This window comes from Paracoccidioides lutzii (genome assembly GCF_000150705.2).
Source record: "Paracoccidioides lutzii Pb01 unplaced genomic scaffold supercont2.10, whole genome shotgun sequence".
NCBI classification, from domain to species: Eukaryota; Fungi; Ascomycota; class Eurotiomycetes; order Onygenales; family Ajellomycetaceae; genus Paracoccidioides; species Paracoccidioides lutzii.
Genome location: NW_015440956.1, coordinates 76,345 through 90,797, shown reverse-complemented (window position 1 = coordinate 90,797; position 14,453 = coordinate 76,345). Strand labels below are relative to the sequence as shown.

General features: G+C 38.8%; 4 protein-coding genes across 4 annotated transcripts; 2 read left to right on the top strand and 2 right to left on the bottom strand.

Annotated features, from left to right (window-relative positions):
- Positions 1-2,519: 2,519 nt before the first annotated feature.
- PAAG_04042 (sporulation-regulated protein) lies at positions 2,520-4,009 on the bottom strand (the record flags this gene model as incomplete). The annotated part of the gene is made up of 5 exons (XM_002793724.2): positions 2,520-2,769; positions 2,840-3,445; positions 3,515-3,602; positions 3,692-3,808; positions 3,904-4,009. 5 exons carry the CDS (start codon positions 4,007-4,009, stop codon positions 2,520-2,522), a joined length of 1,167 nt encoding a protein of 388 aa, XP_002793770.2.
- Positions 4,010-8,062: 4,053 nt separating this feature from the next.
- PAAG_04041 (WD repeat domain phosphoinositide-interacting protein) lies at positions 8,063-9,689 on the top strand (the record flags this gene model as incomplete). The annotated part of the gene is made up of 5 exons (XM_015845142.1): positions 8,063-8,171; positions 8,244-8,282; positions 8,493-8,593; positions 8,743-9,099; positions 9,183-9,689. 5 exons carry the CDS (start codon positions 8,063-8,065, stop codon positions 9,687-9,689), a joined length of 1,113 nt encoding a protein of 370 aa, XP_015699368.1.
- Positions 9,690-10,107: 418 nt separating this feature from the next.
- On the bottom strand, positions 10,108-11,048 carry PAAG_04040 (RNA binding domain-containing protein; the record flags this gene model as incomplete). The annotated part of the gene is made up of 2 exons (XM_002793722.2): positions 10,108-10,894; positions 10,993-11,048. The coding sequence occupies 2 exons, from the start codon at positions 11,046-11,048 to the stop codon at positions 10,108-10,110; spliced, it is 843 nt and encodes a 280-aa protein (XP_002793768.1).
- Positions 11,049-11,638: 590 nt separating this feature from the next.
- PAAG_04039 (hypothetical protein) lies at positions 11,639-13,809 on the top strand (the record flags this gene model as incomplete). Its single annotated transcript, XM_002793721.2, has 6 exons — positions 11,639-11,786; positions 11,932-12,093; positions 12,166-12,548; positions 12,618-12,711; positions 12,771-13,435; positions 13,633-13,809. 6 exons carry the CDS (start codon positions 11,639-11,641, stop codon positions 13,807-13,809), a joined length of 1,629 nt encoding a protein of 542 aa, XP_002793767.1.
- Between the last annotated feature and the right edge of the window lie 644 nt (positions 13,810-14,453).

Genomic DNA, 14,453 nt, shown 5'->3' with positions numbered 1-14,453 from the left:
ATTTATTTATTTATTTATTTATTTATTTATATTTTTCATTTATATTTTATATTTTATATTTTATATTTTATATTTTATATTCTCGTTTGAAAGACTTGCAGCTTTAAGTCAAGAAACTATTATTGAGAAGAGCTGAATTGAGTGTTTAATTGATTGATTAATTGATATGATTTTGCTTCCTTTTCTCTTCAAGATTGATTTGTTCATCCGAGGATAATTCACCCCTACCGATTTCTACAGAAATATTCTTTTGAAATTCACCTGCCTGGGACGGTATTTATATGGGATACCTATCTCAAATATTCCATTCCCTTAACGACACTCTGTCGTATTATCGCCCCATCACTATTACTCCGTATTTACCTAAGATATTGAGAGAGCGTTGCGCAATCACACTTATCATTCTGGCTTCCCCATTTATAGAAGCTGTGTCTGCAAAGAACCCATCATATAGTTCTGACACAACACACCTACGCGCCTTGCTAGTCGTCCTTTCAACTACATCTTGAAGAAACACTGTAGCTACACGGAGGGTGTACCAATAGCAGTTTGGCTACATGGATGAACTGGTATGATAGGGTAGACACCTAGGTTTAGGCAACTGAAGCCAGATTACTGTAAAATTATTCCACGGTGACACGATCCGTATATGACCTTTCACGAGATTTAGAATACGTAGTCAGTACACCTAAACCTATCCTTCTCAAATGCAGACCTGGACGAATTTACTTTTCTCTTCCGATGGACTGAGCCATGTGGTGACTCTGGATCCATACTTCTATTGCGTTCCCAGGTGAATATGGGTAGGTAGCCGTTAAGATATGACGTTTATTACCATCGCTACCATCATCGATGACCACCTAGGTCCAGTGGAGTGTTGTGGGGCGCTTCACCTGTGACTACAACGACACACATACAGTGATCGCATAGGTTCGACACTTATGCAGAGCCTCAAAGGAGGAGGTGCTTGGTAGATGGAGGACAGAAAGAGGATGTAGCACTCCCTCCCAGCAGTGAGATGTTAACCTCTTTTTGGCCTCGGAGTGTGAGCTTGAAATTTTTTGACTACTCGAGAGCGAGGGAGGGTTTGACCAATCGTTGGTATTTGAGAATAGCTTTTTGATATTGGTTGGGGTATTATTATATAAAGTAAACAAAAAAAAAAAAAGGGGGGGGGGGGGGGAAGGAAGAAGAAATCGGCAAAACGAAAGAGTTGTTGACCGACTAGTTCTGGAGGGAACGGGAATTATCTAGTATCGAAGGAGATAGATAGGAAGATAAGCGATAGGGTAAAGCAAAAACGAGGAAAAGAGAGAGGGAAAGGAATGAACAAGAGGAGTTTTGCTCGAAGAGGCCTGCGCTGGGTGCCTAGGTATTTAGGGCGTGTGAGGAATAAAAGTATTACAAAAGAATGATCTAACCCAAGGATATCCAGGAGATGAGAGTAGACGCAATGAGATGGATGCTTGGGAGAAATGTAAAGAGTTGGAAGCGTGTAATACAGTAAAATAAATAGAATAAGAGGCAACGCTAGATATAGAGGATGAAGGAGTAAGAAGGAGAAAACCACAAACCGGCAAATACAATTCGAATATTAAAACGTGCTAACTTAGCTATTTCGCTCGCTCACCAAACCAACCGCCTTCTTCGCCCCACCCCTTTTTTTCCATTCCCGCCTTTTTCTTTTTCCAGGTCGGTAGAGTTAAAAGGCAAATAAGAAAATCTGACAGAACGCAGAAAGCCCAAAGAAAGCGAAAGAAAAAAAAAACATGGAAAAAAAAGAGGAAGGTAAAAATGAAAAGAACCACACACAGACGCACCAAAAGGAGAAGAGAGAAAAGCTAATATGGGAATAGTCATTCAGTAACTGTTGTGAGAACGAGACAAAGGGAAATAAAATAGTTAGATTGGGGAGGAGAAGCGGTGGGCCAGGATAAAAAAAAATCTTTGTAAAAAAGACAGCACGAGAAGGGAAGATACGAAGAGGAAAAGGGAAAGGAAACGGGAAACACACGGAGAGACACAAGCGCCAGCAAGAACCAAGGAAGCAGCAAAGTCAAGACGAGAAGAACGAGTGCATGTGTGATATCTGCTAGACGAGAGCTTTCATCTCTCTTTTGCACTTTTTTTTTTTTTTTTTTTTTTTTTTTTTTTTTGTTTTTTTTAGTCGGAGGGTATAAAAATGCTGGGTTCAAGTAGTTTCAACAGAAAGAAGGCTTTGTTGAAATGAAGGGTGTGGTGCAGTGATATAAAGAACATCTCGAAACCAAAAGACCACAAGGAACTCCATAAAGAAATTGGTTTCATACTTCTCCCATATTGACTATTCCACTTGTCCGTAATTGAAAGTTTTTGCTTTTGACCTCGTTCCTCTGCAGTTTCATCACTATAGCTAGAGGGTAGTTTGCTTTCTCGTCTGTATCAAACCGCCAGCCAGCCAGTCAGCCAGCCAAAAACCAACAAAGAGTGAAGCTTTTTGGCTGGCTTTGACTGTTAAGCAAAAATCTATTTGGTCCGATTTACGCGTTAACCTCGCCATTCAACTCGTCCTGGTGGTGGAGGTGGCTGTTGTGTTCGCGCTCGATCCGAGCCTCAATCTCCTTCAACTGGCTCTCACGAGCAAGAAGCTCTTGTCGCTTAAGTTCAATCTCGCGTTGCACTTTGATCTCGATCTCGCGGAGTTTCTCCTCCTCGCGACGGAGCTGCTCTTCCTTCAGGCGGACGGATTGAGAAGCGAGATCTTCGGGGTTCATGGATGAATCGTGGTTACTGATTTGGTTAATTAGTAAAGTGATATATTTATTAGTGAAGCAAGAGATGTAGGGGAAACAAAACGTACGTAGAAGCACCACCCTCCACGCTCTTGCTAAGTTTCTCGGTACGATAGTTCTCGTAGAGGAAGTCATGTGTGATTTCTTTCAAGTCTGCAAGATGGCTGTGCAGGAGAGCACTGCGAATAGCCAAGAAGTCGGAGTGGCGGGGGTTATCGACCTCAACTACACCCCATGGGTACTGCCTCGCCCGGACTTTGCGGCCGCCGATTTCCAGAACATCCTCTGAGCCCACTATGGCAAATGGCATTAATCCTCTCAGCTCAGCGTTCTCCTCGACGGTATCCTCGTCATCCTCTTCAATATCATAGGGGAAATTGTACACCGGAATGCGGTAGTGCTCGATATCCTCCATGACAAGTTTCTTTGATTCAGCTAGTTCAGCAGGTGTTAGGGAGTCGGCCTTGCCAATGACAGGGATGACGTTGACACGTGGTGAAAGGCGTTTCATCAATTCAATATCGAGTTCTCGCAGGCCATGGCCAGTCGGGGTGATGAAGTACAATAGAGCGTGGACACGATTGTCACGGAATCGTGGGTTACGCTTGATCCTAGATTCTTCAGCCAGAATATCATCATATTGACGCTCGAGATATCCAACGATCTCTGAGAAACTATAAGTAAGGGTGGATTGGTCAGTCCATGCCATCCAATTAGGGGCTAGGTTGAAGTGCTTTGCACACCTTTGTTCATTGTCGATTTGGTCACCGAATCCCGGGGTATCAACAATGGTTAGTGAAATGCGGGTACCCTCCTCGTCCAGTTCGAGTTCTATTATATATAAATATATATATATATTAGTTTTCGAGGGTCCAATTTGCCATTGTTCTTCCGGGGTTGGATTTTCCATCACCACTAACCAACAGTAATTGGTTTGATACGGACTCCTTCTTCTAGATGGGCATTTTGGGCATCATCCGCATCTTTCCCTTGGAGGACTTTCTTTCCGCAGAGTGTGTTGACAAAAGTGGTCCGACCTGGGCACGAACCAAGTATGACAGTCAGCAAAACCAAGACGACCGTAAAACACGAAACATTTCTCGAGAAATGAACAAGTGAAATGTAAACGTACCTGTTCCGCTGGCACCACAGACCATCAGACAGAATTGGATACCTTTCTTAACATTTTTCTTTCGGCGAATCTTGATCTGGTCATAACGTCTGTCAGATCGAAGCATGGTGACGACAGTGGGAGTAAACAAGCAAGCCAAACAAGAAGATGTAGGCCACAAAAGATATAAAAACTTCTGAGCAGGTGAAATTTGAAGAGAAGGGACATACGGCATTGACAGCAGCAGACATGGTGGATTAGATTGCTGGATGATTGTGAAGGGGGCGGTGTAACAGGAGGAACAAGTTGGGAGAGGGTCAGCAAACAGTTCTCTGGCGACGATCAGAAGAAGAGAGGCGCAATGAGAAGACGAGCACGTAGTAGAGACAGAGATAGCCAAGGGAGAGAGAGTATGTGGGTGAGAGTTAGAGAGAGAGATGAGGGGGTTGTGTGGCAGTGATTGCAACACAGATGTCACAAATGTCACAGATGTCACTGGAGAAAAGGGTTGATGTCGTCGAAGGTTGGTTACTCGGGGCAGAATAACTCTTCAACATATTAGGGGGCAATTGGTGTCACAGCACATGAAGCGAGTGGTATTGGTACCGTACCATTCCTGCACAAGCACCGGTTCAGGGGTGGTTTGTATTGATTTTACCGTTTCTGGTGGGCATTCGGCTTTGTTAGCCCGTATTGTCTGGTAAGGTTGGAACTTTGATGCTCGGCCCCCTTTTTCACGCCCATACTGGCCAATCATAGAGCAATATTCTGTTATCACGTGATATTGATCTTCGGATAACATACGTGAGTTTTCCAGTCGCCTAGGTACCTCCCCACTGTTTCTCGCAGCGAAGATACCTCCTTGCATCCTCCTTCACACTCTGTACGGTTATCTGAGACCGCCTAATTCAAATAAGAGGAGAGGACATATAAGCCATTCTCCTCCAGTATCCATATTATATTCATATTGACGTTCCTTTCCTGGGCCCCTGAGATCTCAGGAATCCGCTTTTTCGACCTTTCGATAAAACCCAATAAATCTTGGGGAGCAGCCGCAGGACACAGTCGGTAAAGTGGCTGATTACTGTATTTTGGATACTGTAAATAACCTTGATTAAAAACAACGCCAGTCTATATTTGATTAACGTAACTATTGAAATTATTAGTTAGTTGACGTAAGCGATGACCGAGTTGAACCACTTCCCCACCCGATAAAACTATTCAAGAAATCTTTAAATTTTACCACCAATAATGAATTACAACATAAAATGGACGTGCAGGGGCTTTATGTTTCATGCTAAGATGGAACCTGAGGTTCTCACCATCCTCCTCTAGTAGCCGCCTTCTCAAACTTGACTACTTCATCAAGAAGCTCAACAATTCCATGAATTCTAATAAGCCTGCCATTCTATCATACATGCTTGTAGACTTTTACTTCTATTACTGCTGCTGCAGTCCTTTTGACTTGTATTTCTGGCTTTATAGTCTGATTCCTGACCTCCAAAGCAGTAGCTTCATCAGGAGTTTTTTAATATTTTCAACATCAGCAAATTTTCTATTAGAATTATGTTGAATTCTCTTTCTAATTTTTGAACTTTGAAAGCTCTTTAATTGACTAGAAGGCCTATGAATCGTAGCTTTTTGAGCTCTCTGCTGAGTATTCAAATCTTCAGTAATTTTACTAACTTTGTATAAAAAGACCCTTTAACTTTAGGTGAATATTTCATCAAATTCCAATTATTATACATTTAAATATATTGAAAGTTCCAAGAAATAGCAAAGTAGAAAGTTTATCATCTTAGATTCAATGAGATTCATTTGTATGTAAGAAGTTTAATATCTTAGTAAAATTTTAAAATATTAATTTAGTTATTTTTTATTTATTTTATATTTTTATTTAATTTAAAATCTTTAAATATATCTTTAAATAAATTCAAATAAATTTTAATTTTATTATTAAATTAAATTTAAATAATTTAACTCTTTAATAAAAGTTTAATAATAAAAATTATATAAATATAAATATAGATAAATTTAATAATAATATATAAAATTAATATTAATAGAAAAACTATATATATAGTATTTACATAACTTTTATAATTATTTAAAAATAATAATTTAAAAATTTTAATTATAGATATAGTTTTAAAATTATTTTTAAATTAATTAATTATTAATTTATTTAAAATTTATTTATTTTTTAATTTAATATAAATTTAATTTAATATTTTTTAATTTTAAATTAAATAATATAAAAATATTTATTTAAAAAATTATTAATAATTTATATAATTAAAATTTAATTTTTATTTTTTAAAACTTTTATATAAATTAATTTTTTTAATTAATTATTATTTTAATATTTAATTATATTTTATATATTTTCTATTTATATATTATATTAAGTTTTATTAAAAAGATTATAAAATTATTAAATTAAATAATTAAGTTTTTTTAAAAAATTTAATATTTAATTTTTTATTAATATAAAAAATATTTAAATTATATTTTTAAAATTTAAAAAAGTTATTTTTTATAGATATAAATTAAAAAAATAAATTTTAATATTTTTATTTAAACTTAATTTTTTTAATTATTAATAAATTATAATATAATTAATTTTATTAATTAATTAATTATATAAAATAATTTATAAAATATTATAAACTATAGATATATTTTTTAATTTTTTAATAACTTTTTAAATAAATATTATATTAAAAATTTATTTTAGAAGATAATAAAAATAAATATATTAAATTAAAAATAAAATTTTTATTTATTAAATTTATATAATATATTAATATTTAATTTTTAATAAATTATTTAAAATTTTTATTATTTTTTATATAGTATACTATATAAAATAACTAAATAAAGTTTTTAAAAAATAATTTAATTATTATTTTTATTATTATTTTAAATATATATAATTAAAGTCTATAATATTTATTTAATTAAGTTATAATTTAATTAATATATAAATTTAATATATAATTATAAATTAATATATACAATTATAAAATTTTATAAAATTAATAAAAATTTAAAAATTTAAAAATAAAATCATATATAAATTTAATATTTATTAATTATATACTTTAAATAAAAATTTTACTTAAGTTTAAAATTTATTTTTTAAATATAATTTTTATTTTCTTTATAAAGTTAATTAGAAACTTTTTTTCTAGTTTAATATATTAAAAAGAAAAAATATATATAATTGATTAATAAAATATTTTTTTAAAATTTATAAAATCTTTAATTCTTTTTATATAGATTTTAAAATAGTTATATTTTAATTTTAATTATTATATAAACTATTTTAATTTTTTTATATTTAAAATTATTAAATTATAATATAAATTTAAAAATTTTATATTATTATAATTAATATTAAAATTTATATTTATTTAGAAGTGAAAAATAAAAAATAATATATATAATATAATAATATTTTTTAAAGTAGTATTATATTAAATTTAATATATTTTAATAATTATAATTTATAATATAATCTATTTTATTATATTAATTATTATAATAATAAGATTATTTTTAATAATTTAATTATAAGTTTATATATATAAATTAATTACATAATTAATAATAGAAGTAAAATGAGATATATAGATTTTTACAGCAGTGTTCAATGCTTTTAATATGTCTGATTTTATATGTTCGGATGCTTGAAGAAGTTTTCCTTGCCTTGAAGCTCAGCAGGTAATTTGCTGAGCGGAGATAAGTGGCAAACTTAGTGATCAAGTGATGACATAATTTATTTCACGTGAGGTCAAGCTATCCATGCCTAACTCCCAAGTTAAGTTGCAGCAGTTAAAATAGCCTGTACAGTTGACAGCGTCAATCATCGCATATAATAACGAGCAGATATATATATATATATATATATATATATATACTCCAAATAACTTGTAGTATATAAAACCAAAATACGGCCTTCACGAATCTTCTTGCACTCTTCGACTATATATTATTCTACCTACTACTCCGTACTAAAGGAACATGCATATCGCGTAGCAAACCCTCGACTATTTCACCTCATACCAATCCTCGGCTCTATCTGGAGATTATAATATCCTACCATGACCACCGCCCGGCTTCACTTTACCAGTGGTCGATAGCATACTCCTCGCCCCCCTTCTTCTTCTCTCGGAAAATGAATACCAGACAGGTGATAGACACCTCGACGGGACCGGTGTCACATTCCGCCGCTTTTAACTCGGACTGCTCTTCCTTCGCCGTCGGACTGGACTCCGGCTTCTGTGGTGGGTCCTATTCTCCTACATATAGTTATACCTTTATCATTATGTATTTCTGTGGACTAACAGCTTGGACAGTCTTCAATTCGGAGCCATGTGAACTAAAAGTATCAAGAGGTGAGATTTATTTATACATATGACATATCAACATATGCATAGCTCACATTCTATCTCCCATCATGCGTTGCACGACTGGCTAGATCGGGATCTTCAGATGGCATGGAACTGCATTTTCCTTTCTTGCCCTGTCTCCTGTATTACTTACTGTATATCTACCTGTGTTACTAACATACATTCGTCTGATTGGGACGAATCAATCATCTAAAGTAGATTTCAACGCAGGAATTGGGGTGGTGGAGATGCTGGGCCAATCCAACTACCTAGCTCTGGTCGGCGGAGGTCGCAAGCCCAAATTCCCTCAGAATAAAGTGCGTATCTCTAGTCCATTTTTCCTTTTCATATCAACGGAAAAGATTCAAACATAAAGCTCCGCCCTTGGCACCGGCGCACGAAACCTCCGACATATGCTCTATTGCGAATACTCTTAATATTAACCCATTTTCTTATTGCTGCAAAGTTGATTATCTGGGACGACGCGAAGCAACGAGCAGTCATTACACTCGAATTCCGCACCTCCGTCCTGCGCGTCCGGCTCTCCAAGTCCCGCATCGTCGTCGCATTACACAACAGCATACATATCTTCGCCTTCTCAACACCCCCCAAGAAGTTATCTGTTTTCGAGACGGCAGATAACCCCCACGGCCTTGTTTGCCTGGGCTCTAAATTACTAGCTTTTCCCGGTAGATCGCCCGGGCAGGTCCAACTGGTCGAACTCGAGACGGGCAACGTCAGTATCATTCCAGCCCACTGCTCGCCCCTGAGAGCTATTGAACTCAGTCCGAATGGTGAGGTCTTGGCAACTGCGGGGAAGACGGTGAGTAGAGTAACCGTGATGTAGATTCTTGAGTCTGGGAGAGAGAGGAAAGGGAAGAAAGCAAACTAAACTATAAAGCACAGGGAACGCTGATTCGAGTATTCGCCACAACAAATTGCGCAAAGATGGCCGAGCTCAGAAGAGGCGTAGATCAGGCAGAAATATTCTCCTTAGCAATATCTCCCTCGAATACTCTTCTAGCTCTTACTTCTGATAAATCCACCTTGCATATATTTGACCTCCCGTATGCTCGCAGCGCTACTCCCCCGGGCGAAAAAACAAACCAGAAATGGGGCATACTGGGGAAACTCCCTCTACTCCCTCGGGTATTTTCTGACATTTATTCATTTGCGAGTGCCCATTTTGAGATTGGCGACGAGGGTCCTCTTGGTTCTGCATACCTCCCTCCACTAGGTTCTTCACTTGGACGGCCATCCAAGGGGGTTATTGGGTGGACTAGTGAAACGACGCTTTTAGTAATAAGTGCTGGGAAAGAGGGGAGGTGGGAAAAATTCATCATTGGACAGAGGGATGACGGGAAGAGGTATTGCATGAGAGAGGGCTGGAAGAGGTATCTTGGAGGTGGTTGAAATGTGGATGGATATCCCATTTCTGGATTTCTCAACCGACTAATCATAGTCCACTCAACCCAACCCCCCTTTAGGAAAGAAATTGGGTGGGACCTGGTTACACATGCTGGTGGAAACTGGATGATTGTATAGACCTTTTCTTCATGGGGATGGATGTATATGTTGATACTCCGTTTCCAACACAGACTAAATCAAATAGCACCAGTGCCATTAATAGCATCCTCCCGATGTCTTGCACGAATGGATGTGTTTCAAAAATGAGGGGGGAGGGTTTTCTGTCGGGGTAACTGTACTGACACACAATTATTTCCAACCAATAATGGCCTCTTTGCTGGTCTTGCGGGCCTCCAACGGCAGGCAGCGAATGAACATCCTTTCTTCTAGCAGGTTATCACAGAAAAGGAAATATCATATTATATCAATCACGATCTCTTGTGTCTCGGTGGCGTCTTCGATCCTTTGAAAGTGATCGAGACCTGGATCTCTCACGCCTTGAAGACCGCCTTTCCCTTTCCGGCGAATACGACCGATCCTCACGACGTCTCCGGTGGTGATGGTGGTGATGACGATGATGAGGTGGATGGCGATGTTTCTCCCCTTTGTCATAACTATCTTCTGTATGCTTCTTTCGCAGACTCGAACGCTCCAACGCCCTAGCAACTTCCTCCTTTTTCTCCTGTATTAGATATTCCTTCATTGGATCTTCTTCATCATGTTCTTCTATAAGTTTATGTAGCTCCTCCTCCTCCTTCAATAATGGCCTTTGACGTATCCTCCGATCCTCCGTGTCAGTATTACTTTCACCGCGCTTCATAGCCCTTCTTCGCCTTCCCGCTTCACCGTCATCACCTCTCGATTTCTCCTCCCCAGTCTCAGCAGATGCCAAAGCGGCCACATTATCCTCCAGCCCCTCTTCCTCCTTTCTTTTATATCTGACGTGGTCGACTCGTATCATTCTGCCCAAAATCGTTGCTCCACCCAAATTATCCACGGCCAGATCTGTACTTCGTTGGTCCTCATACTTCAAGAATGCGAACCCTTTGCTCTTTCCCGTTTCTTTGTCGCGCACTAGATTGAGATGCACCGGTTCGCCGTATTGCGAGAAAATGGTTAGGATGTCACCTTCGCTGAGATCGTAGGGGAGAGACCCGATGTAGATGTATGCCGTGTCGCGATAGTCTGCATGCCAGGAAGCTTCTGGAGGTCTTGTTTTTGTTAAAAAGAAATATTGATGTTAGCCTGGGGTAAATCTCGTATGTGAATGATACAAAAAGGGAATAAAGAGTCCACATAAATAACTTACACGACGTTTTCAAGCTCTTTTTTGTTCAGGGCTTGGACCTGGCGGATTGCGTTCATTGCGATTGAATAAAGAGGGCTTTTCTGTATTTATTTTAGACAGTTACCGGTCTTCTAGCCACCTCCGCCTTCTGCTTCGTAGAAGATAATTGTGCAGAGTAGGGTTGTAAATGTTGCAATAAATATCGGGTTGATTTCACTTGAGTTGCGGTTTGGCGTTGAAGATGTTGGAAGTGTTGCGGCGAACCAAAAACGCGTGACATCAGCAACAGTGTTGAACCAGGGGGAAATTGAACTTTCAGCTGTTTATTTATTTGCACTAGGAACAAAATACCCATTAAGGTGATATATATACCACTTGCGAATTTGCAGCCTACATATGCTATCTTCCACCAGTTAGGAGAGAAGGATATTTATGCCCACATCGAAAATCCATCGGTCTATTTAACTGTTTCATCTCTCCTACCCATTCGCTTCCGCCGTCACCCAAAAGCTCTTCTTCCCTTACGCGCTGGCTCCGTCGGAGAAAGTCTCACAGCGTATAGTTTTTCGATCCAACGCAGTTTTTTATGGCTTTTTAGAGTGTAGCAGATTTCTATCTTCTCTGCTTGTCTTTCGTGTCTGTGCAGTAGTGGCATGGTGAGGGCAATATGGTGGGAGTTGGACAACGGTCATCTTTCCAGAGTCAGGGGAGTCGGCCAACAAGCAAAGATGGCGTAAAGAAGAACATATGGTCTTCCATGTTGGATGGAGCAGCAAGCGGGAAGCGATTGCCGGAAAAGAATCTCCTGGTTCTGGGTTTGTATTCTCTCCCCCGTCCCCTATTGTTGGTTCGTTGTTTTAGGTATCCGAAATATATCAGCCGTGATTGGATCAATGGATATCGAGAGGCATATACTCTACCAACGGTTTCTTTATTTTTCTGACTCTGTTTGAACATTAGGAGGTACGCCCGATTGCCAGAGAGAGTTTCTGGAGACGTTATCATCAGACGAATCCGATCCTAGGGTGCCATCTGAGCGGCGGAAAGGGAGAGCACCTCTAATTACAAATCAGTTTGCGGTCGGGTATACGTATCAGGATGTGTTAGATGCCGACCAAGAAGGTATTTTTAGGGGTCAATCCGTGTCTTTCCTCTCCCAATTTGATAGGATACTTTACTAACACTTGGTCATAGACATTCTCGCCCGAGTTTCGATCTATCTCCTCTCTGAACCCTCTTCGACCTTTGCACCACTTCTCAAACCGCTCCTCACTCCGAAAACTGTACCAGAGACGCTGATAGTAATCCTGTTGGATTGGGAAAATCCTTGGACGTGGGTTCGACAGCTCCGAGAATGGGTTCGACTATTGCGATCTGTTCTGATATCACTTGATGACGAAACTAAGGTGGTTATGGAAGAAGTTATGACGGAATGGCGAGACCATAAGAGAGGGGGCGATCCGACATCTTCAGCGGGTGCGGGGATGACAAACTCTGGGGGACCGGTTGCAATACCCCTTGGCCCGGGAGAATGGGATGAAGGTTTAGGGATCCCCATGTGTGTGGTCTGTCAAAGAGTACGTGAAATCTCTCATTAGCCAATTCAGGATTATATGTCTTTGCTGACTCTATCGTCTCGATGTTAGGCGGAGAAAATCGAAAAACTGGAGAAAGAGCATGGCTGGCATGAAGAGGAATTTGATTTTATACTACAATTCATGAGAACTATCTTGCTGAAACGTACGTGGTTTATGGACTCTCACTACGCTCCTTATGCTGACCATCCCACTTCCTTCCAGACGGTGCTTCACTCATTTACACGACTCCATTCCTGGCCAACTCGTTACAGAGTCTAATCCACTCTTCGCTGGGAATCCACTCATTACTCAAGAAACAGTCCCTAAAGCATAATGTCATAGACAGAGATAAGATATTAGTCCCTTCAAACTGGGATTCCTGGGGCAAAATCCGAATAATAAGAGAGGGATTTGATATAGAAGGGGTTGGAACAAGTTGGTCTATGGAGATCCAAGATAAACCAAAACAATTCCGCGGAATATCCGAGACCGATGGCAATCCAGATGAAGGAAACAGTAACCACAAGCCAGAGGAAGATGAGATGGAAGACGGCAGTAGTGCCACGCTTATTTACGAACAAACCATCCGGGACCCTAAGCGGGACATCTCCGTGACGCGGAATACGCAGACTGGTGGAGACACGGCGATTGAAGTGGAAACAAGGGATATGCAATCATTTTTAGCTGACCAGCTCGAGGTCCTCGAAAAGCTCAAAGCTGAGGATGCGCAGCGCGATAATCAACTGCGCAAGGGAAGTTTGCTCAAAGATCACGAGAATAATATCCCACTGGATGAGCCGTCTCGTGTTAATGAGCATATTGGGCCTGTTCAGTTCAATATGGGAGGCATTCAGGTAGACGCGGATGATATGTTAAGAAAGTTAAAGGTAAAGAAGAAATAGATGAGAGATATGTTCCGATTGGGTTTTTTTTTTTTTTTTTTTTTTTTTTTTTTTTTTTTTTTGCAGCTTGCTCCATTCCTTGTCCCTGTCCATTGTCCATTTATCCTTTGTTCACACGCTCAGTCATCCTGCGGGCCTGTTGCCTGTTGATTTGCCGAAAACTCCACTAACTAGTATCACAGGAACGAGAAGCTAACCGAACCCCAGCACGCAAAGATACCTTGCCCCAAACCCCCACTATTTCCCCAGGAAGTGGAGCAGGCGACGACAAGATGCAGAACCAGGCCCTTGCGAACTTCTTTGCTGGTCTCGTCAACAAGAAGTCGACAACAAGTCCCCGTCCAGGCCCATCCTCATAACTGATGGGTTTACATTTCAATAATTGGTTCTTATTTAGCTAATCCTTGAGTTCTTCTTTCTCCTTTTCTGTTTATAAACAGCAACGATACAAGACAATTCAAGCCTATTTATGGGGCAATGGGAGCAAATATCAAGCACCATACTATATGCTTGTCTAAGCTTGGCAATGACCCTCCAGATACTCTCAAACTAAGTTTTGAAAGAAATATATTGGCGGTAACTAGCCCTCAGACCGCTCATTTCAGTACTCAATGATGAGGAGCATGTATTTCTAGCTTTTGTTTATTCTCATCCCAGTTCTCCTGTTTCTTTCATTTTTACCCCCATCTTCATATCTCACGAATAACCAATAACTTATACCCCTTGCAATAGTTAAGGACGCTGTCGATTCTATTGAAAGTACTCACCTGTATATTCGGTGTTCCCATATGTAAACAAATCACACTGTAAGAGATATAATCCTGACAAGAACTGAACCTAATAGTGGGTTCGTAACCGGATAAATATGGTTAAGAACAAAAATAGGAATTGTATATACATTAAACAAAATAAATTCGGACAAGAGAGTCGAGGTTATCTAAATAAATATCTCCTTAGAGTAAGAGGTATCTTACACCGTGCTTGACCTTTGCATAGGCAAATA